General features: G+C 35.5%; 1 protein-coding gene across 15 annotated transcripts in view; it reads right to left on the bottom strand.

Moving 5' to 3' along the window:
• The window catches only part of ATP2B1 (ATPase plasma membrane Ca2+ transporting 1), a gene marked incomplete at both ends in the record, with an annotated part of 59,543 nt that extends 51,767 nt beyond the window's left edge, over positions 1-7,776 (bottom strand). For all 15 annotated transcript variants that reach the window (XM_084255449.1, XM_084255456.1, XM_084255457.1 and 12 more), the window contains one exon: positions 7,569-7,776. In XM_084255449.1, coding sequence (XP_084111575.1) covers positions 7,569-7,776 — 208 coding nt within the window. The remainder of the gene's footprint in view (positions 1-7,568) is intronic.
• Between the last annotated feature and the right edge of the window lie 16,276 nt (positions 7,777-24,052).

Genomic DNA, 24,052 nt, shown 5'->3' with positions numbered 1-24,052 from the left:
AGAGTGACTGGATCTGACAAGTATCCTGTAAGGAGCTTAGGCAGAACATGCTCAAGCACTGAAAGAAAGAGAGAATAAAGAATAATATCCAGATTTTTTTTGTTGTTCAAACATTTGAGTGGGTAGGTGGTAGAGAATATACCAACACAACAGGCTTTGGGAATTGAAAACTTGGGTGGATAAAGTGACACAGGAGTCAAGGTTTTAAAGATTTAAACATGAGCTACTCATTAAACAATTAAGTGGAAATAACTAGTAGAGAGCTGGCTAGTTGTATTCAGAACTCAGGGAGAGGTCTGAGCTACAGAGACATCAACATACTGATGATTCTGGAGCCATGGGCCTGATCTGCACTCCCGGACCGCTAGAAGTAGTAGAGCAGGGCTGAGGTGAGCACCTTGGAGCACTCAAAAGTTTGTTGGTCAGATAGGGGAAGAGTCAAACTGAGAAGAAATAGTTTCTTGGGGGTGGGGGATACATACAAACAGGTTCATTAGTACTATGGAAGCCTAGAAAAGGAGAGTTTTAAATGAGAGAAAAAGGCAAAAAGAAGTTTAATAACAGGTATATGACTTGAATACATGACTAACTTGCGCGTGTGACTTCAGATACCACCTTAAACAGTTTAGTTAAGACAGAAAGACTTGAGAGGGTAGGAGAAGATCAATTAGGGAACTAATCAGGGAGGATACAGTAGACAAAAGTATGCAGATTAAGTTCTGCCTTAGCAGAGTTTTTTAAAAGATGACAGAACCGACTGTATCAAATGGTGTTACAAGGTTGAGCAGGATAGAGACAGAGAATGGACAATGGGTTTTCCCTAGATGGAGGTTGATGACCTTGATAAGAAATCTTCCAAGAGTGGTATGGAACAAAGTCTGACTATAAAGAATTTAATACAAAATAGGAATGAGTGAGTGGAAACAGTGACTGGATTTTATTTTTTTCCAGGAGAGTGATGCTGTAAGCAGAAATAAAGCAGCTAAGGAGATTAAAAATGGGTAAATAAAACCTGCTTTGTTTTTTGAATGAGTGATATATATTGAGAAAATTTACTTACCAATGGAAATAATAAGGAGAAAATAGAGCATTAATGATACAGGAAACAAAGGCTAGTGCTAGAATAAAGCCTATAAAGAGGCAAGAGGGACTGAATCCAGTGTGTGGGTATTAGCCTATCATAGATGCAGAAAGAGGCTTATACTGTGAGCAAGGAAAAAAGTAGTTTGTGAGAAGAGATAATAGTTAAGCTGGTAGAACTAACATGATTACACAGTCCTAGTTTTAAAAATAAAGATATGATATCAAAGCATTAAGAATATTATGTGAATAAATATAGTAAGAAATCTGCCTAGTCCTACTGGCTCAGCTGAGGACAGTGCAGTGGCAATGAGGTCAGGGCGTGACTGATCTTATGGCCCACTTAGCTTCACAAAGAGAAAATATATTCCAAAAGCGGCCTCAGAATTATATGCTTTTGGAGTCAAGATCCATCACTGTGGGAAGTAAAAAAGCCTATTATTCTATGAATAATGACACAATGGATCTTTACATTTGAAAAGGTCATATTATGGGATAAAATGCAAATATGATCAATAGCTTGAACTTTTACAAGAAAATGTAGCTTCTAAATGACTGGGATTAATACAATCATATCTCAATTTAGGAATGGAATGGGGGTGTGATACTGGAATGCAGCTAGGTTTACTTAAAATCATGGTAAATACACAGAAGATACTATAGCCTTTCCAAATTCTAAACTTGAAATTAATGCTTGTGTTTGTGTGTATGTATGATGAGAGAGTGTGTGCACGCGAGCAGGTACAAGCACACATGCACAAGCCAACAGGAGACAGACAGATGGTGGTGGGGGCAGCAGCCATTCTGACTTCTCCAGGTAAAGGCCACAGGAAAACAATCAGAACTAAAAAATGAAAGTTTATGTCTATGTGTACTGTTCTTGGGAAAGGGTCTTAACATTAAATTATCAATTTTAAAAGAGAATGCCCCCAATATTTAAGAATCATTGGTCTGAAGTCAAACATATATTAATACCTGAATATACACCATAGGGCAGACACTGATAGGCACTAAACATACAAAGGAAAGTGAATCAGGCTCGATACCCTTCTGTGGCACTTGCCCTCAAGGAACTCACAGTTTGGTGGAGGAAACTGACAAGTCACAAGTTAATCACAACCCAGTGTGTGATTAACTCAAAATTACGCAATGCTGCAAACGCTGAGATGAGATTAGAGAGGTAAGCAGAAGCCAGATCACAAGAAAATTTGTTAAACTAAGTGACAAGTCTGAAGTTTAAGGGCAATGTGAAATCACTGCCAGCTTTAAGCAAGAAATCATCAGGCAGCATAAAGGCGACAGGAAAAGATGCCAGTTAATATGTTGCTAATGAATTACTGCAAGGGAAGACATTGGCCTTGACCAGAGTAAATGGAGATAGAGAAAAGCAACCCTTTATAGTTAAGAGAAGTTATGGTATGCAGGTCTTGTCTACCAAGTTGAGTCAGAATTGGTAAAAGATTCCTGTTAAAATCAAGGCCACCTAGCAAGGCTGACAACAGTTTCACCGGTAAAGGAGGAGAGGGAAGAAGTATATTTTCAGAAGGGAAAGACTGGAAAGAGTAAAAAAAAAAGGTGATGATGATGTCTAGAATACCAGGGTTTCAGGACCAAAGCTTGGGGAAAAAACCTGAAGTGGCACTATGGATGTGGGAATCACTAGCATCCAGGTTTAAAAGTGGGTAACACAACTTAGGGAGAAGGCACCGACAAAGGCAGATGTACAGAAGCCTCGGCCCACCTAAAAGATATCATTGAGACTAATGAGACTAGTCAGATATGAGGAATGAAAACCTTACAAGTATAATGTTATGAAAGCAGAAGAGAATGCTTTGAGGAGGAAATGTCTACTGTATTCAGAAAACTGCATTTAAAAAAACTCTAAAGTCATGCTAGTTTAAGTATTATCAAGATGTGCAACTTTAAAAAATAACATTTATGCTACAAAGAGAAGTGGTCAATGTTACAACTATCTTCAAAAGAATTCATTAAGCAAAGAACACTGGAGACACCAGAGCAGGTATGTAATTCTCTAACACAGCAGTAATAATTTCTAGTCAAAGTTAAATATCAAATAGTACATTGCTATAAAGATATCAATGGTAAACTCTATGCAAGTATTAAAACAATTGTGGCTAGCCATTACATCCTTGCAAAATGCCCAAAAGGGCTGTGCCAACCTGTGTAACCAAGCACATCTATCAGGGCATTAGAGCATTCTTGTAGTAGCTTGTAAGTCAATGATAATTTAGCCATGTTCTTGGTAAAAGGCTGATTTTAATCCAGAGTTAGATTTTTAATATATTCTATATTTAAATATGTTATAACATATATATTTCCACATACGTTAATTTCATTTTATCACACGATGAAGGCAATGGTCAAAGCACTCTATCATTAGACAGTCCTACTTCTAGAGTGCAAATAGAAACTGCCACTGAAACATAGAATCATCAGCCAGGACAATTACAGTTGCCTCAACCCCACTTCCTACCACATGCCTCTTTTATTTCTCTCTAACCCTGTTTCCTTTTGTCTTTTTTCCTCTTCTACCTAATTTTAGCAATCACGACATAAAAAGCTTAGTGTCTCATCTGCTTCCTTACCTTTTATAAGTCCATGGAGCCATACCTCTTACAAGTATCGCTCAGTACCTGTCTTCAATTTTTATGATTTTTATCTTTTGTGTAATGAAATACTACTGTACAATAAACATGATACTGGGCCTCCCCGGTGGTGCAGCGGTTGAGTGCTGGGTTGCGAAGCTGCCCGCAGCCTCTGCAGTGCCGGTTTGAACCCCGTCTGCTCCCTGGCCACCGGAGGAGGGTCCCACATGGCGCATAGACCTCTCCTGCCGCCCGCTGCTCCCCTCAGCAGTGTACTTTGGTCCTTCTGCCTGCTCTGCTCCCCGCTCTGGCTCTGGTGAATTCTCTCACCCTCCCATGCTTCTGACTGTACCTAGTGCTTGTATAAATAAATAAATAAATCTTTTTTAAAAACAAAAACAAACAAACAAAAAACATGATACCAGGGTTACAGATCTGTGTTCTAGAAATCTTATTAGAAAGTCTATTCTACCACTCAATGTAAAATATAATACAGTTAACACATAAACACAATAAAAAGGAAAAGATACCAAAAGCTAGTGCAAAAATAAAAGGATCAAGAAATGTGAACTAGAACAAGAATAAGAAAGTCAATGTAGAAAAACAATGAAGACAGAGAACACAAAAACTGTAGTGGTAATTTTATGCTATTAGGAAGTTACAAGCATGTTATTTTGGCATGAAAGTAACATTCTTGGATTCCAAGGACCTCAACCAGGGGCTTATGCTAATAGATAAAGCTAAAAATGAGACGTTACAAAGCCTCAACTCCAGTTAACCTTGAAATAAATAACTTCCAATTATTTTAAGAGTGAGTATTTACTGGGTAAAATACGTAACATTTTTGTGCTGTTGGTTCTTTGGCTGTAAAATAGGATAAAGTTGTTGTGAGAATAAAATCAGTTAATTTTTATAAATTCTAATAACCAACCTGGCACAAAGAGTTATACAAGGGTAACTTACCATCCTTGTAGTGGCTGTTCTTAAGAAAAACTTAAGACTTTATTACAGTAATCGAGTATCAACAACTTCAATATTGGATTTTCCTCATCTCACTTTGAAGTACCTACCATGAACACACTAAACATTTCATTTACTTGTCTTGCGAATTTGTCTCCCACATGTAAAATTATGGCAGAGATTTTTGTTGTATTCATGGATATGTGCTCAGAGCCAAGGAAAGTGCCTGCCACATAGTAGATACCTGCTGAATACAATATTCTACCAATTCTAAGGTACAAATGCTCTTACTTTTTATTAACATCTCTGAAGTTGGAAGGCACATCAATTTGCACTTATAATTATCTTACAATTGTAACTGCCAACACTAATTCTTCTTTCAAAGAGGCTATAAAATATATGACAATTAACAACCTAGGTCTGGTGAAAGACTGTGTCAATGAATGAATTAATGAATAAAAGAACTAAGGGGAATGTCAAACTTTAATATGAACTAGTCAAAATTCATATACTTTGAAGAATCTTTTTAATTTTCCTTTTCCCTGACTATAAGCAGGTAATACTTACAGGTTACTTGTTGTCTAGATAGATCATTTTCTTGGACACTGAAACTCCTAACTGTTCCTGATGATTTACTTATTATTATTTGTCTAGTTGATCAGTGACAAGTGTACATTAGCTCTGGAGTGAATTACTTATAAATGAAACTATCTTTTGGAAATAATACTCCTATGAAGACTGTTTTTATTATTCTTACAACTACACACAAATAAAGTTATTACAATTTTTTTCATATAATTTCAAAATGACAAACTATATATATAAACAGTGAAGACAACAGTTTATACAAATTTTTCAAAGCACAATACTTGGAAGAAAATGAGTAAGTTTTTTTTTTTTTTTTTTTTTTTTTTACCAGGGGAGGCCCTGAGTAAGAATTTTTAAGATTAAGTGAATTGCACAGGCTACCAAGAATACACAAAAAATTTTAGTATTGAGTGTTTCTGAAGATCATCAACAACTTCCATCATGTTGTTAAATGAGGGTATAAAACCACTCCTTCCCAAAATTTTAAAAACCACTGTACTGTACTGGATAAAAAGTTGTCAGTTACCTTAATAAACTTCATTAATTAAACCAAAATTAATGTAAGGAGTACTGCCCAAAATAACAGCGCAAAAGAAACTGCAGTGCAAACTAACGAGAGTCCACTAAAAGTGAGAATGCATCATGGAAAAGTGTTTAGAAAAACAAGAATTCTGATTAATAAGAGAGAAATACCAAGATATGGATGGGAGAAACATAGTTAAATGTAGATTTAATACTGAAGTTCAAATTAAGTAGTTATACTGAAGGTTTTTTATACTGGCAATGTGGTGATGTACCATGTAACAATTAAGTTTTAGATAAATGTAGTAAGTACATGTGGTTGAATTAATGAAGCTACCAACTGAGATATTAATGTACAAATTTCTAAAATGGCTTAGTTAGCTAGTATCTCAAAGTGCTTTTACAAAATGAACAAGTTCTGAATTTTGTCAAATTACTATCTATCAAAGATCATTTCCTCAGTCCCCAAATTTACACCAACAACAGGGATCCCAGCTATCTTAAAATGATACAGCATATTCAAGGTATAACAAAGAAGTCCATTTTTCTAATGGTTTGGACTTGAGAAAAAGATACAGAATATCTGGAAGAGTTAAGAGGTACGGTAGAAAAAGAACATTCCCAAAATGTTAGCAGAAGCAGCCCTTTTATGATATATATGTGTAAATCTAATACTGTTTCATTAAAACAATTAAAACTCCAAGCAGATTTATATAAATTTTTTAAAGAAGCTAGGGCTATGATTTAAAATATATTAATAATTTTTGACATAACTTTTTGCTATTAAAATTTTATCATAAATAGTAACAAGGCACAAGATGTATCAGGAAAAAATGTCAAGAAAAATATTTCTGCATAATTTTCTAGACTTGCCTTTGGAATACATAGTAACATACTTTAAAGTTTCAACATTAATTATTTCCCACACTACTAAAATAAATTGTAATCACCAAACATTCATCTTCATGTATACTCCTCTCCTTTCGTTTGAAATTTAGGAATGTCTTCCTTGGAAGTTCCTAACCCTAATTTCACGTGCAACATGATCAATATATAAAAGGCCATCCCTCTTAAATATCCCTTTTAAATAATTTCAAATACCATAAAAACAAAAAGAAATTATAATGAATTTTCCTTTCCTGATTCTAAAAAAAACAAACAAAAAAAAAAAAAAAACAGTACAAATAAACAATTATGTTTCTTTAAACACAGGGAAATTGAACATGATTCTAAGATTTAAAACTGTTAAATTAAAGGGAATGTCTGCAAAGTCAAATGCCCCCCTCACCCCCGCAAAAAACAAAACAAAACAAAACAAAACAACAAAAACAAAAACCAACAACTGTCTTTCTAATCTATTCCCTTTGCTTAAGATGTTCTGAACAAATTATCAAACGTTTAGGTTAAAAACAGCTCAGTTAGTTACCGGCAGTGACAAGTATTTTAAGCCACCTGGCAAAATGAAGGTTAGCAGGTTTATTTCCACTGAACCCTCTGGAGGCTACCAAGCATGATTCCATCCTCTACAGCTGGAATGGAAAGACAATCTTGCTACAGTAAACAAGCAGCAATAATATGTACAACAGTAGAAAATATTTCCTCCTACCGAACTAAAATATATAAATTAATCTGCAACATTACTTTTTGATCTAGTTACTTTAACTGCACCAATATGAGTAAACCTATCTTTAAATTCACTAAAATTATGACACAATAATACACTAGCTAGCCAAGACAATGTAAGTGTGTTTATGAGTCAAATATACAGTAATCTCCACACAAATGACTGAAAATGAACACAATAAAACTCACCTTCATTAGGAGATGTTTTCAACCTGGTACAAATTCCATAGACATCTCCATAGCTTTCCTGGATTTTTCGTAATGCATCTGTAGACCTGAGCTCCATGAGAGCCCGCAGTTCTGCGAGCGTAATTCCAAAGTCTCCATCATGATTAGCTTCCTTCAAAGAGTTTTTTACTCCACCATAAGCAACTGAGTTGTTAGCCATGTCGCCCATTACAAGTATAATTTATTAGAAGGAAAATGTTTCCCAAAAGACTCTAATTTTCACTTGATATATTTCCAAGATGAAAATCCTTTAAATATGAAAATCTTTCTTAAGCCAAACACTCATTGTCTAACTTTGTAAAGCAGCATCAGCAGCATTTCCCAGAGAAGTATCTTGACCTTTGGCCCATGACTAGTTTCTTCACGTCAATCACGAGATACACACATCTGTAAGAAAAAAATATTTAAAAATAAGTAAAATCCATCTTAGCATATGATACACATAAGCACACTTTCCAACTGTCATGAAGGAGCTAAACACAGTACATCCTTAAATTATAAAAATATATTTTAACTAGTTACGTAACTTTAAAATATTTTGCATGACAAAAGACCAAAGTCTAACTTACTAAATAAAATTGTATACCATAAGACATTAGATCTCACATTAGTAACTGCATTTCACACAACTTAATTTTATAAACCATTCAACATTACTGATATTAATAGTTATCATTAAGCACTTATGTTCCAAGCTTTATGCTAGTTGCTTTAAATTCATTTAATCATCACAATTTAATCCCATGAGGTGTTATTACTCCTTACTCTACTGAGAAGAGTAAGCCTCAGAGTAATTGAGGAGTTTCTGCACAGCCAACAAATGCCTCAAATGGATGAGCTGGGATGTTTCCAAGTCCATGTTCCTTCTGATACATGGACTTCTCTCTCCAAACCTTTCATTTCTAATAGTCCCTAGAAAGTCAAAAAGTACAATAAACCCTCTAATATGCTTTCCTATGACTCTCCTTGGCCACTCTGTGATGGCACCATCTTTTGACTTCTTAAAACTACGATCCACAAATGAATTGTATCAAATGTCACTGCCTCAAGTCTCCCATGACCAGCTATCTAAAGAAATTCTTTACCCCTTATTCTTTCTGGTACTTTATTTTCCTTGCTGGCCTTTATTATCTGATATTGTCTTGTTTATTTATTTCCCGCTACCTATGATATTGGTGCTGAATGCAGAGCATGGGTTTGTTCATTACTACCATCCTGAGAACCTAGAACTCTGCCAGGTATATGGTTGACACTCAGTTAAGTATTAGAGGAATAAGATACATTACTTTAAATTTCTCCACTTATACTACAAAAGGTAAGTGTTCAACTCTTCTTTGTCCATATATGTACTTTTAATAATCACCTCAAAATCAATGTACCCAACACTGAATTCATATTATTCCATAATGAGAGAATTCTCTTCCCCAGTCAGATGGGCTCAAAATCTTATATCAACTTTTATTTCATCCACTGGAGTTTCAGTCACTTACTGAATTTAGTTAATTATTCTTTTGAAAAGCCTCTTCTTCTATAACTTTTTCTTCCTGTTCTTCAGAAGTCCCCCTACATAAATTATAATCACTACCTCCCCTTTGCCCCCTACTCCAGATTCTCCCCCTTTGCTAGTTTCTCCTACATCTAATCCATTGTGCACCTGTTTTTTTTTTTTTTAAATAGGCCATATTTTTAAAAACATGCCACCATATGTAAATTTAGAATATGAAAATACAGTTCTATTGCTCATACCTGTTTGGCATTCATGCTGTTTTACTTTACCCATTAAACCTCTTTGCCCTAAATACCTGCCTCCCCTGTATGTAATAAAGAAAATATTTAATGATTAGGAGCTGGAAATGCAATGAATCTTTAGCTATTAAATTGTTATGAGAATGTTTGCAAATCATGTTATGTGGTTTTCTCATAGGTGATGTTTAAAATCACCTACCAGGCTTATCAAAATATAGATTGCTTGGCCTCATTTCAGAGTTTTAGATCAGGTAGGATTAGGGTGGGTGCTATAATTTGCTTTTTCAACAGATTTTTACAGATTCAGGATGTACACAATGAGAACCACTGGAGAGAATAGTCAAAAAACCGAATTCACACCAGCTGGTTGAGGATGGGCTGGTAAACTAAAAGGTTGCTTGACTTGGGATAAATATGCAAGGATATGATAGCTATGGATTTGGAAAATATTCTTTTTCCTTTCATTGTCTCCTTCCCCCCACATCACAAAACTTTATGCATGTGCAATTATTACCAACTTTACTCATCTGGGCACACGGTGGGTTCTCTCCTACTCACACATTAATTATTATAATAATCTATTTTTTTTTTAAATGGAGAGTAGTTATTTGATAATTTCCCTGAGTTTCCATTCCCAACATCTGCTGACTTCTAAACATACCTGTCCTAAAATGTAATTTGTTTGACAGATAAAATAATTAACATTCATAAGTTTGTGTGTTGGGGGCATGTATGTCAACATTCCTCTGGTTCCTACAAAGAGGAATTTTCCTTGACAACTTCTGGCCTCCTAACCCACCAATTTCCACTAAATTAAAATGAAATGCCTGACAGATTTCCTGCAAGCAACTAGATATATGCAGCCTCTTCACTTCTTGCATGCTATTGGGAGCCTCATGCACTCTTGTCCGTGCTACTAAGGGACACAGGGAATAAATTACTATTTCATTCTAGGTCTAATATTTGAAAACCATTATAATCACACAAAAAGTAACCCCTTCATTTCAGCTTTGGCAGTAGTAAAACTGTCACTTTTATTCCTATGTGCCAGTCTTTCTCTTTTCTCTTGACAGAACTCAAGCGAGAGGAAACAGGTGGTATTTATTGGATGCCCTTAAATTTCCAAACAGAGATACAGAAGTTGAAATGGAAGTTTTGTAGGTTAAAAAAAACCCAAAAAAAACAAAAAAACAAACGTACTAATTTATACAATATTTGTTTGCCATCTTAACATTCTTTCCTCCCATTTCTCGGCAATAGCACTACATGTTGTTTAGGGATCAATTCTTGAAGTAGTCTGTATGAAGTGCCATCCACATCTTCAGATAAGCTCTTGGTTATAATGACAACTTGCTTTGGAATGTGCATGTGACCCAACAAAGGCCAATAAGACAACAATGAAGCTGCTGTGACTGTGGGGCAGAGACTGGTTTCTTATGGAACTTGTGTGGAAAGCCTCTTCAAAAGGATCAAAAAGGACAGAGGGAGAGACAGGAGAGCGACTACTGTTATTGCTGCATCATTTGAAGCTCTTGGTCAATCAATTCCTGAAGTCTGATCTGTCCCTGATATTTTCAGTAACTTAGCCTAAGTTCCTTTTTCGAGGTTGGGTTTTCTATCACTTGCAACCCATAGGGCTTTGCCAAGTACATGATTACCAGTCATGTTTACTTTAAAGGAAGGAAAATCCAAGCAAAAGCACCAAATGCAAATGAACCCTACAAAAAAGTGGACTATCTGAATTACTGATTACTTACAAGTTACAAGTAGTCTGTTTCTAGATCTACAGCCTCTCCCACTATTTTCCTTTCAATCTTCACGCTGCCCTTCCATTCACCTAACTGGTGGATTCACAAAAATGCAGGGCCAATGAAGTTCTGTTTATTACTGGTTAGTTCCAACATGACAAGAGAGAAACACACTATTTGGAACTGAGAGACAACAGAAAGGAGGACTTTTAATCTTGCTTCTTTGTTCTCTAAAAGATTCTGATCTTCTATTTGAAAAGTTTTAAAAATGCTAAATGGAAACTGAGGCCCCCAAAGAGGGAGATTTTAAAGAAATCATATAGCTTCTCTACCTATTGGCCTATGTAACTATCCCAGAATCCTTAGATGATGTCTGTGATCAAGTAACTGTTGACAGTCTTTGAGGGATTACAGAAAAAGACAAAGATGAGTTTAAGAACGAGTTGGACAAACATCATCTTTAAAAAGAATAAGATGGATTCTATCTGACACATAAGTTTTACTGTGAATGGGCAGTGCCCCAGAAGAGCACAAAAGGATGATTGTGAGGTCCCAGTAATGAGTAGAGCTAATAAAGAGACAGCTTTGTTAATTATACAATTTTAATTCCTTCTTTCACAGGGTTACTTGACTTAGAAAGTTTGAAAGTAGAAGTTATCTAGACTTAACAATGATAACAACAAAATCACACATTAAAAAACCTAACAAAAATAAAGAATAGTTAAGGAAATTATGGAATGAAATAAGGAGCTGGATGTAACATGGACCTCTAAAAGTGATTATTATATAATCATTCCTGCAGAAAAGATAATATTTTAGAACAAGAGGAACAATCTATAAGGTGTTTTCAAATGCATTACTGGGTTTCTAATTTCTAAAGACACAGAAGTTTTATTTATCCAATCTGTAGATAACGTAAAATTAAGTAAGTCAGCAAATATGTCAGATGACAGAATCCGGATCCAGAAAGACAGGTTAAATTTAATTGGCACAAAAGAATGGTCTCTTACATCTAATTCTCTAAACATAACTGGAGAAATATGACATATAAAAAAATGCAACAGTATAAATTCAAAGACAAAGCTTCAGTTTACTCAAAGTTTAGTCTCTATTAATAGGATGTTAATCCAGATGATGTGGTTTCCCCTCCCAACCCCAGAGCTGTCTTAGGCAGCAATAACAGGAGTCTAACATCTAACAGAGGTAACAGACCTACTTTGTGTTGAATAAACATCCCTATAATATTACATGCTCATCTGTAAAATAGAGACTCAACAACAGTATACACCTCCTTAAATGTATTAATATATGTAAAACAATTTTAATTTAGTCTGGCTGTACAGTAAATGGGAAATACATGTTAGCTAATTTTTATTATTTAAGAATATCTATAGCTACACTGTGCAGAATATAACCTCTCCCTATATAGGGGAGCCCTCCACCCCCAAGCCACTTCAGATGAGAAATGCTTAAAGAAATAAAACTTCTAAACTTTGAAGAAAAGAGAATGCTGATAGTATAATGTAAATGAAATTCTGTTATAGAAAAAGCATACAATGGACCAAACACATAAAAACGCATAACAATGAAAGATAGGCACCAACTTTTGTTTGTATTATAAATAGACCCACTGAAGTTTGCACTAGTCAGGTCTGAATTACCATGAAATGTATCCCATCAAATACTTAACAAAGAGAATGATGAAAAAGCCAGGAAACCAGCCCACTGAAGAAATGGAAGGAATTTAGTCTAAAGGAGGAATGACATGATAACTACAAATATCTGAAATTTTGTAATGTAGAAGGCTATATATATCCTATAGTGAACTAGAGGGCACAACTAGAATGAGAAGAAATAAAGTTTAACAGAGAGGTAGATTTTGGCTAAAAAAGTAAGGAATAACTTTTTAACAATAAATTATCCAAAATGGACAAATGAGTCTGCAACAGTTAATTTTATGTCAAGTGGACTAGATCACCAGTGGCTGAGATATTTAGCTAAACAGCTTTTCTGGGGGTACCTCTGAGGGTGTTTAGGGATAAGATTAGCACTCAAATAGGTAGATTAAATAAATCACTTTGCCCTTTATGTAGGTGGGCATGACCCAGTCCAATGAGGGTCTGAATAGAGCGAAAGTGAGGGGGACTTTGCATACCCTCTCTACTCAATGGCTGAGCTGAAACATCACTCTTTCCCCATCCTCAGAGTGGGAATTATACCATTGGGTTAGTCTCTAGTTCTCAGGCCTTCAAACTCAGACTGAACTAAACTTTTGGCTCTCCTGGGCTGTCAGTTAGTAGATGGCAAAACATGGAACTTCTGGGCCTCTGTAAATGCTAAGCAAATTGCTAATAATCTCATTATATATGTACTATTTATATATTATATATACATGCATTTTATATATAATATATATAAAAAATATATTCTTACTGATAGGTTTTGTTGTTCCGGAGAACCCTTAATATAGGTCCCTTATACCGAATTAGAACTCCATACCTTTTTGTGACAATTCTAATCTTTAAAAATCTATTCCTATTTTAAAAGGTAAGTATGAGTCCTAATGTAGTAAGTATGGCTTATATATGTAAGCAAGTGACTTCCTGTTCAGCAACCTATTTTCCATTAATCCTGTTCAGCTTTTAAAAATCAAGATTCCTTTTAGACAAGATTTATTTCAAAGATGACACATCCCAGACAGGAAAAGTTGTTCTTTCTTGTATATAGTACATTGTGGGAGCCTTTTAAAAATAGGGCCAGGCAAGCCACGGCAGAAAAATAACTTACTTTCTTCTTTAACCTCACCAGACAGTTGCATTGGGCTAAACTGCCTATATTCAAAATAGACAGCAAGACCAAGGATATCACGTTTGAAAAGTCTGATAAAAGTGAACTTCTACCTGTTTTTACTTTGTGAGACCTCCACCATCTGTTCCTTTCATTCCTTGTGACTCCTTCATCTGACCATTATACCTCATCTGTTACAGTGCCAACTTTCTCCCTCTGTAAAAGAAGCCCCCAACCTCTGTCCCTCCTCAGGACACGCTGGTGTTTTTTTTTTTTTTTTTAATAATTTTTTTAAAAATTTATTTTATTTATATAAGAGCTGGGGTACAGGCCAGAGGTGCAGGAGGGTGAGAGAATTCACCAGAGACAGAGCGGGAAACAGAACAGGGAGATGGACCAAAGACACTGGGGAGGGGAGCAGCGGGCAAGACAGGAGAGGTGTGCTGCGCCATGTGGGAATCTCCCTGGCAGGCTGGGAATCAAACCAGAGCTGCAGAGGCTGTGGACAGCTTCACAGCGCTGCACTCAACCCACTGTGCCACCGGGGTGGCCCAGGACACTCTGGGTTTCTAATGTAAATTCTGCGCTCCCAAAATTTCAATCATTTGACTCCAAGTAAATGCACTTTGCATTTTAATGGCCTCCTGAATTTCTAGATTAACATAAAGATACTACTTAAACTCAGTCATGCTAAATTTGGTCACCCTAAGCTTAGGAAAAATCATTTGATTTCAACCCTAAATTTAAATAAACTGGTAATAAATCAAAAGTAATTTGTTATAAACCAATCATTTCACTTAAAATCTCATCAGTCTTTTAAAATGCCCGTAGAGTCAACTACAAAGATTGCTAGGAAATCTTGATTTTTTTCCCCAAATCACTTTCAATTCTAGTAAAATTTCAAAAGGAAACAAAAAATTATACTCCTAAATCCGACTCTTCAATTTTCTAATGTTTACAGATTTTCTAACTACTTCAGTGCATGAGGTTACTTTCGATTTCACAGATTCTTTCTCAAGAAAATTCAAACAAATTTCTTAAGATAGCCACACTGAAGTAACTCATAGAACTGTCTTTGGGTTTTCATTTGATATACTGAAATAACTTAACATCTATTTACTAGCTTTATTATATATCTTAGTAAATTTTTTAAAAATCAAAGAATAATACTTACAAAGGAGCTTAATCCATGACTGATTCTATATGAACATAAACTATGCATTTGGGGTTTTGACAAAACAAATCCTCTAAAGACGGCTTATTTTCATTCACTTGTTAAGAAAATACTTGTTTAAAATTTGCTAAATCAAAATCAAATATTAACCATTAACAAATTTTAACAAGCCAGAACTTGTTAAAAAATGGTTACAAAGGAAATAACCCCAGAATTTAACAGCTAAGAGGGATGCTGGAGATCAAATCCAACTGCTCATTTTATAGCCAGTGAAACAAAACATGCATATTCATCTACTTCCAAAAAGGATAAAGATGTTTCTAATAAAGAAAGCAAGCATAAAACACTCACAAAATTATTCAAAAGAGTAAATGATCAAAACTTAAATCATGGAATAAATTGTAACAATGTATAGATTTTAAAAGTTTATCAGGGCAGTGACTGGCATTCTACTTCAAATGGATAATACTGATAACTGTTACATTATTTGATTAATAAAAGGCTAAGAACACTCAAGAAATCCCATTTTCTTGGTTGCTTTTCTTTAAACATAAAAAAATCAATTCAACTTCCTTTGTAGACAGGCAGTTGTCAGAAGAGGGATAAGTAAGCCTTTAAGCTGTTCCTCAATGTGGCTGCTACTGGCATTGACAGTGAGTTCTAGCTCATACATTAAAAAAACCAGTCAGTGTCTAAGTGTCACTAATCTGAAACTCTCCACCTTAAATGTCCTCTAGAGGGTAGGCAGTGTAACTACTACAGAACTACCTAAATTTAGGCCTGGTACATGGAAAATTTATTTATTTAAAGGCAGAAACACACCTTCTTCATCTTTGATGTCTATATTTTACAACAGTTAACAATGATCATTTAAATAGCAAAGCAAAATAAAACCTGATAACCCTATGTTTAAATATGCTATGCTAAGTGTATAATGAGTTAAGAGAAAGCTACAGAATTAGAGGAGTTTTCAAACTACCCTGGTATGCAAGATATATAAACTTAATTTTCCTTTACATTCTTTTGAGACTATCAAGTATTTTGGATTTTCTAATGAATTATACAATGTTGTAATGTGGCAATAGTTTTTAACCGGAGTCCTAGATCTGTGAGGCTCTGCAAAGTACTAATAATAAACTTCAGTATTTCATAAAGCCTGGAGGGAAAGATGTACTTACTTGAGAAATAATGTTAGGGGTAGAAATTAAATTTATACCAAATCAATATGCTTAATACAATTAGCAATTCTAAATAATAGAGAGGTAAAAATCTTACCGGTAAAGACTAGTTAGTTAGAAAATCTTACCGGTAAAGACTAGTTTAGTTAGAAAATCCTCATCTCACATCAAATCTGAATAGCTACCATGCTCCCTGAAATTTGCTCATTCTACTTTATTTCCTATTTAAGGACCAAACCATTTTGATCAAGCTTCACTGCTGCAGCACTGAAACTTCAAGGTGACCAATGACCTAAATCTAATGGGTACCTTTAGTCCCTCTTATCCGAGCAGCCTTTGCTATTTCTCACAACCCCCTCACTCTTTTTCTAGTGCTTCCTCTTATGCTGGATTCTTGCTCCTACCACACCTCAGTCCAAGCTGCTTGTTCTCACTTTCCACATCTTGAATAATTGTCAAGGGAGCCAGTGGGGAGGGAGGGACTGGGTGGCAATGCAATCCTGACCATAATTGTTTTCATCTGTTTTTTAGTCAGCGCCTGAGATCAGTTTATAGATAACAGCAAATTTTTATCTACATGTGTATTTACAAGGTTTACTTATTTTTTTCTTTTCTCATATTTCAGAATTTCACAATTCAATTAAAATGGTGAAACCACACTACAGCAGTTTGGCTCAGGGGAAGTGTGAATAAGCTTCCTTATCCTGGCCCCAAACACAGCTCCTATCCCCCCCCCAGCCTTTAGTCTGTAGAGAAATATGCCAGTGAACAGCAGAACAGGTACTCTAAATTGGTGATTCATTTCTCCCCTTGGGGTAGTAAGAAAATTTACTCTGGTTTTTGATACCTGCCATTTCCAGCATAGATTATTTGCATATACCAACAAAGTACTTAATTACACAGAGTATATGATGAAAATTTTAAGGCTAGAATCACTTTATTCCAAACATTGACAACAGCTGTAGCTCTTAAAAAGTCCTAATTTTGCAAGGTTGCACTTTCAAAGTGAAATTCCCCTTACCCCCCAAATACCCTCTGAATTTATAGAACCAGGATAAATTTAAAAGTGCTGAATTACATAATCGATGATTAAAATCGCTTACGTGCTAATTCTACACAGTATGTATCAGTGTTTTCCAAACTTCAGTGTGCAGAAGCACCTGAAAGGCTCCAGGTTGCTGGGTGTCCATCCCAGTGTTTCAATGCAGTAACTGGAATAGGACACAAGAATTACCATTTCTAACAACTTCGCAGACAACAGTGCTGGAGGACCACTACTGTAGACAGTAAATATGCCTTCAACTCTTGACCAAGGAACAAACTGTTGGATTACCAGCTTACTCCAAAACTTCCCAACAATAATATAAGCCAATTACCTGTGGTTCTTTATTATATTATTCTTAATTTGTATGAAAGTAGATCATATTCTAAAAATACTGAGTTGCATCTTTAAATTGTTACAATTTTAAATAGAAGTATATTGATCTTTTTCCTACTTAAAACTGTATTCTACAAACACTGCAATTAATTTATTTCATTCAAAGAAATGTACACCCGTTTTACTAATTTTGAACATATATAAAATGATTTTCAACACTTGTAAGAACTAAACTTAAAACCAATTTAAAATATAATTTAGATACCCATATATTATGGAGAAATATAATTTAGATACCTACCTTTTCCTGTTTTCCCCAAAATAAACTATGCTTTGTTTTTCCCAGTTCTATTGTTCCATTTAAGCATTTCATGAACTTCCTTCCATTTTAACAGCATTAATTTGCCAGTAAAAATTATTTGAAAAGCTCAAAAATAAAGTTAATTTTATATAATCTTACCACCAAATATAAGAACATATTATATCTCCAGTGAAATAGGAGAACAAAATGTTCTATCATATTCTATTCTCACTGGTTTTGAGAATTTCAGCTATAGTCAAGAAAGAGATTTCTAAATTAAAACTGTTTTTTCCCTTCTGTTCAGGAGCTATAAGGCAATATGAACACTTGAATGTCACACCAGCTGCTCCATCAGCCTACTCAGTTCTTAAGAGCTTCTATCCTGTCAGTTCACAAGAACCTACACTTAAATGCTTAAGGAAACAGGATGCTCATTATGTCACTGAATAAGCTCACAAAAATAAAACTGGCAATATTTAGGGAGGCACAGCTCTTATCTGTAAATTTAACATGAGCATTTTGTTTTCTTAATTAAAAATTCTATAGATGTTAAGGATTATTTATCCCAATAACTAAACAACTAAACAAAGAAATAAGGGCAGGAGATACTTGTCTACTTTTTTATCTCCTTTTTATTTATATAGTTTGATAGCTGATGGTCAGCAATTTCTAGCTGTGGTTACTAGAGAACAGCTCAATTAAGTCAACACTCACTTTCACAAATCATTAAAAGAATCTGGTTGAAAAATAAGGTAAGCTATATTTTAAGAGGCTGTTAGGCAATTGATTTAGGGTTAACTAACCAAGTACAAAGAATACAGGCATTAGAAAATGTGTTGAACTGTAACTACTCCATCACATCATGCTGATGATCCTTCAAATTCTGGTTTCACAGAGTTCCTGACCTTCTTTCCAAGAGTTTGACTTGTTATTCCGTGACTGCTATCCAAGGGTAGAGCTGTATACTAAAAGTCATCATCACTTGGAATTGTTTTATTTTCAAGATTTCCTTTCAGCACAGTTTAAATCCCCTCATTTCTCTGCAGTACAAAGAATAGTGGGCATGAGTTCTGACCTCTGGGTTCAGTGGCTTTAAGACTCTTTCTAATCATACTTGTCTGTCTAAAAAAGGCAACTTCTCTATGGTCAGGGACTACAGTTCTGCTCTTAGTCTCACTTGCTCTTTTATCTTTCTACTTTATCTCTGGTTTAATTAGGTACTCCTCAACAGACACACCATCTGGCTGAGCAATACTGGTTAAACTTTTCAAAACTGAATTCTTGATTCTTTTAGAAAATTTTCTCATCACATTCAGGGTTATTACTCTAACTCCAGCATGTTCTTCTTTCCACTCTGATTCTAAGTCACTGTAGCTCCCATCTCTGCCCAGGTTACTCAAGTCTACTCCAAGACTTTATTTCCTTGGTTACTACAGCAAACTACCACCATCACCACCACTTCATATTGGTTCCTTCACTTAGCCTAACCAATATTCAGATATATTGTACTGCATCAAAGACTGTTCCCTCCTCCTCCACCACCACCACCACCACCACCACCACCACCACCACCACCACCACCACCACCACCACCAGAGAGACGATACCTTTCCTAGATTTTGTTAATTAAACAAGTTATCCTTTATTCCCCCTCTTTCTATTATATCTCTAAATAAGGTCTATCTTTAATGCTTCTTTTTGATCATCTACTCTCACCTTGACCCTTGGCAAAGCAGATCCACCCTCCCCTTCCAAATGGCTATTTGCAGTGGTTAATGATCGCTGGACTTTTTCTCAGTCTTCATCCTGTATACCTTTTGTCATTTGACAGTGTTATTTTCTCTTATCCATTACATTACTTAACTGAGTTCTCACAGATCTCTAACCAATCTCCTCAGCCACATTCCATAGCTTTTTAAATCTTTTAAATCTTTCCACGCCCTAAATGAAGCTATCAACCAAGGCTCTATCCACTGACCTCTCTTTCCTATAAGATCTCTCAGCAGCTCATACCACACCACGACCTACATCTAATGCCCTGATCAAGCTCTAGGTCTATGTTTTCAACTGTTAACAGATATGTCCATTTAAATATCTTGCAGGGACTCCCCGGTGGCACAGCGGTTGAGCACTGGGTTGCGAAGCTGCCCGCGGCCTCTGTGGCACTGGTTCAATCCCCAGCTGCTCCCCGGCCACCGGAGGAGGGTCCCACATGACGCGCAGACCTCTCCTGCCGCCGGCTGCTCCCCTCAGCAGTGTACTTCGGTCCTTCTGCCTGCTCTGCTCCCCGCTCTGGCTCTGGTGAATTCTCTCACCCTCCCGCACTTCTGACTGTACCCAGTGCATGTATAAACAAGACAAACAAACAAACAAACAAACAAATAAATAAAACATGCCTCTATAAAAATAAATAAATAAATAAATAACTTACAGCACATCAAATTCAATCACCAATGTTAAACTTACCGCTATCCCTCCCAAACTTGTTCTTCTCTAAGTTCTTATCAGTCTCAAACATATCTGAGTAATATGTCCAAAACTTTCTTCTATGAATTTACAAACTAAATGAGAAAGAAAGCCGAGTATACAAGCAAGTACAATTCAGTGTTATAGAGAGCACCACAAAAGGTTTGGTGAACACACAAAAGGATTAAGTGTGAAATGGGTGTGTAGCTTTGAAACAGGCTTCCCATTTAGCTGAGGAAGAACAGGGAAGGGTGTGAAGGGGAGGAAAATAAGGAGGTGTGATTGATAGTTTGATATATCTGAAGAGAGATCAGGAAACAGCACAGGGAAATTCTGATACCCTGGTAAAAACACTATATTTACCTCTGTAAGGTTTCCTAAAAGCTTTGTTTTCTCCTCAACTGGAGCTTAAGCTTCCTGAGGGCAGCAGCCACAACTTGTGTTGTTCTTAGCCTCTTACAGAGGCTGACGGATTGCCTAACTGCTCACCGGCACGAAAATGAGTAAGAGTAAAGGTTAAACTGTGAAAGTGTAATGATATTAAAGCCTGCCATGAGCCCTAACAGGAAATCAGAATACAATAAAAAGGCACATAAATTAGAAAATAACCAAAACCTTAGGCTAATATAATACTAGAAGACAAAAATCGTATCATTTCAAAAGGTCCTAATACCCCAATTTTTTCATATAATTTTCTAATACACATGATTGAAATCTTGTAAGACTAAAGCGATTCTGACAAGATCAGAATATGATCTTTTGAGTAGGTAAGAATATGTTAAATTTCTTCTCTTAGCAACTACAGAAAGTAAAACAAAGGAACCAGGAAGGAGATCACAAGAAATTATTTTCAAGATTGTGAGAGATACCGGCCAGCAGCATCCAGCCTGTAAGCATCTCCCCAAGCATCTCCCTTTTGCACAATTCTTCATAAAAGAATGTGGGTACTGACAGCTTCACATGGGTGTTAGGTAACAATCTGGCATCCCTCCTTCTCATTCATTTGTTTCAGTATGGCTCTCAGACTGTCTACCTCCTTTTACTTTGGAGAAGTTTCAAACTCTCCTAGTGTCATTTTCCATAATGAAAGTTGGCCTATTCCTTTTGCCTTCCTACTACTCCTTCACAAAACTCTTAAAATGCCCCATTTACTCTGACCCCATAATATGCAATTAATGTAATATTCTCTGTTTTTGTGGTCTTTCTGAGCCATTATCATACATAATATATACATATACCTATATTATAATTAGTTGTACAGATAGCTTTCTTCCTGATGAAACTGTAAGCTCTAAGGGCAGGATGGTCTTGCTCATTTCTGTATCTTCTAGTGACCACCACAGCAACAGAACCTCACCCAAAGAAACTACTCAATTCAAAATGGCAAAACTGAAGTGGACAACACTGGGACAAGGTACTGAAGACAAACGGGACTTTTAGCAAGATCCATCTCAGATGTCAATCACAGAAATTCTCATTCCCAGATAAACAGATTCAGCACCCAAGAAGATGCATGGCCTACCCATGAATCTAACTAGGATGAAGGTAACAAGTCCGTAACTTCATAGATATCATTCTATTAATAGCATTTTTTCCTACTAGCTGTGTGATCTTAAGCAATTTACCCAGTATTTCAGCTTCCTCATTTGTAAAAGGATGCTATACAATCAACATCATAATATCTGAGAGGATTAAATAAGTCATATATGAAATACCTGAAATCATCCCAACATTTCAGTGTCTGATATTTAATAATAAATGCTCAGTAAACTATAGGTATTAATTGCTATCAACAGCAGTAACACATTTTAAGTTATTTCCAATAAACTGACATTCAGCATATATTATATAATATTTAAGTTATCCTTCTAAAATAGAAGGAATATTAATGCATATTTGCTAAATAAATGCAGACATTTAATTCAACAGTGAACATGATGTCCCTATGTACGAAACCTAATAGTACCTAAGAATGTAAAAGCAAGAGTATGGTATCACACATCCAGACTTTTATGACTGCCAATCTGAAAACTAGACTGGTCTACTTTAGAAAGAAGAGCAGAGTGACACCCCAGAGGGGAAGAAGGCTTTCATCCCATAATTAAAGTAAGATGATTAATTGGTGAAGATTCTTAGAGACTTAAAAATAATGATTATGAAAACTAAACATCAAGATGGAAAAGTCTTTTTGGGACAGAATACTCAGGGGGAAATGCTGAAATACATCTATCCAATGATTACAACCACATAGAATTCACATACTATAAATGGACAAGAACCGGAAAAACATGCTTTGGGTTTTCTTTATACAAAATAAACTGAAGTATTTCCCTTCAATTTTTAGGCATTCTGATTTTAATCTATCAGTATTATATTTAAATTCTAGTGCAATGAAAGAAATTTTCCGACTCTGATAATGATTCACATCCTTACTAAAATTCTGAGTAATTTTAAAGCCTATGACCTAGGATATCATAAGCAGAATATATGGTGAACAGCAAACAATGATTTAATAATCAACCACCGTGAAACCATGAAACAATCAAGGAAGTACAAATCTTTCATAAATTCAATGCTGACCTGAGCAAACAGAGACTAAATGTAAAGAGAAGAGGAAAAATGTCAGATGACACAAAAGACACAAGCAAATAAACAATAGGTACGACACTTTCCAAATCTGGCCACAAGGAAAAATGTGTATTGGTGCATCCTCTTTGCAGTTAAAGTCTTCAGAACCCACCAACAACTCAGCCTCTCATAATACAAACTGTTGGGAACATCCTAGAGGGATTAAATTTTAAAGCCAATATGAGAGACTAAGTTGTATGACAGTACCATTTTTGTGGATGAAAACAGCACCATATCAACTATTTCATATAGTTCAACATAATATAATCAATCAAGCAGAGCACCTTAAAGAGAGACAAACAGAACACAGGACTCAATATCTGACATTAGTTAAATGTGTCAATTTAAATTAATGGGGGGAAAAAAGTATTTTACAATCAGGAATGGGATGGTCAACCATGAAATCACAAGCAAAGAACAGAAAACATGGCCTTCCTCATTCAAGTAGTGTTTAGGAAAGAGTATTTTAAACCACAGTGAAGTTGTAGTAGTATGTGTATCCTAATTGTTAAGAGTTATAACACCAAAGAGTAGTTACTATTAAGAATAGAATACCTTGTGCCAGGTAATCTGTAAACAATTTACAGTACACTCTTCACAGGCTATTCTATGTAATCCTCCCAACACCCTATGAACAAGGTACTATTATTACTCCAATTGCCAGATAAGGTCTTTCAGAGGTTAAGAAAGTCTGACTCCATTACACATTCCAAACATATTCTATATACCACTTGTTCTGCCTACATACTCACTAAACAACCTTCTAATTATAATTTGGCAAATCTATGGGGGAAGATGTGCTAGCCAGGACTTGAGAGTCTGTTTCCCATGGCAGTTATTCTTTTCCTACTGTACATTAATAAACTGACACACTGATATTTACAATAATATCAAGAACTTGAATAATATGAACTTAACCCAAAAAAGCTATCATTAGTAGATAGATAAGGCTGCAAGTCTCAGTTGCTTAATCAAGGTAAGTAGAAATTCAATCCCTATCCTATGAAGGCCTTTTGGGGACAGCTAATTTTCACTGCCC

The sequence above is a fragment of the Talpa europaea genome (genome assembly GCF_964194135.1).
Source record: "Talpa europaea genome assembly, chromosome: 15".
Classification (NCBI taxonomy): domain Eukaryota; kingdom Metazoa; phylum Chordata; class Mammalia; order Eulipotyphla; family Talpidae; genus Talpa; species Talpa europaea.
Note: the sequence above shows the minus strand (reverse complement) of the source record. Positions and strands in the feature narration are given on the sequence as shown.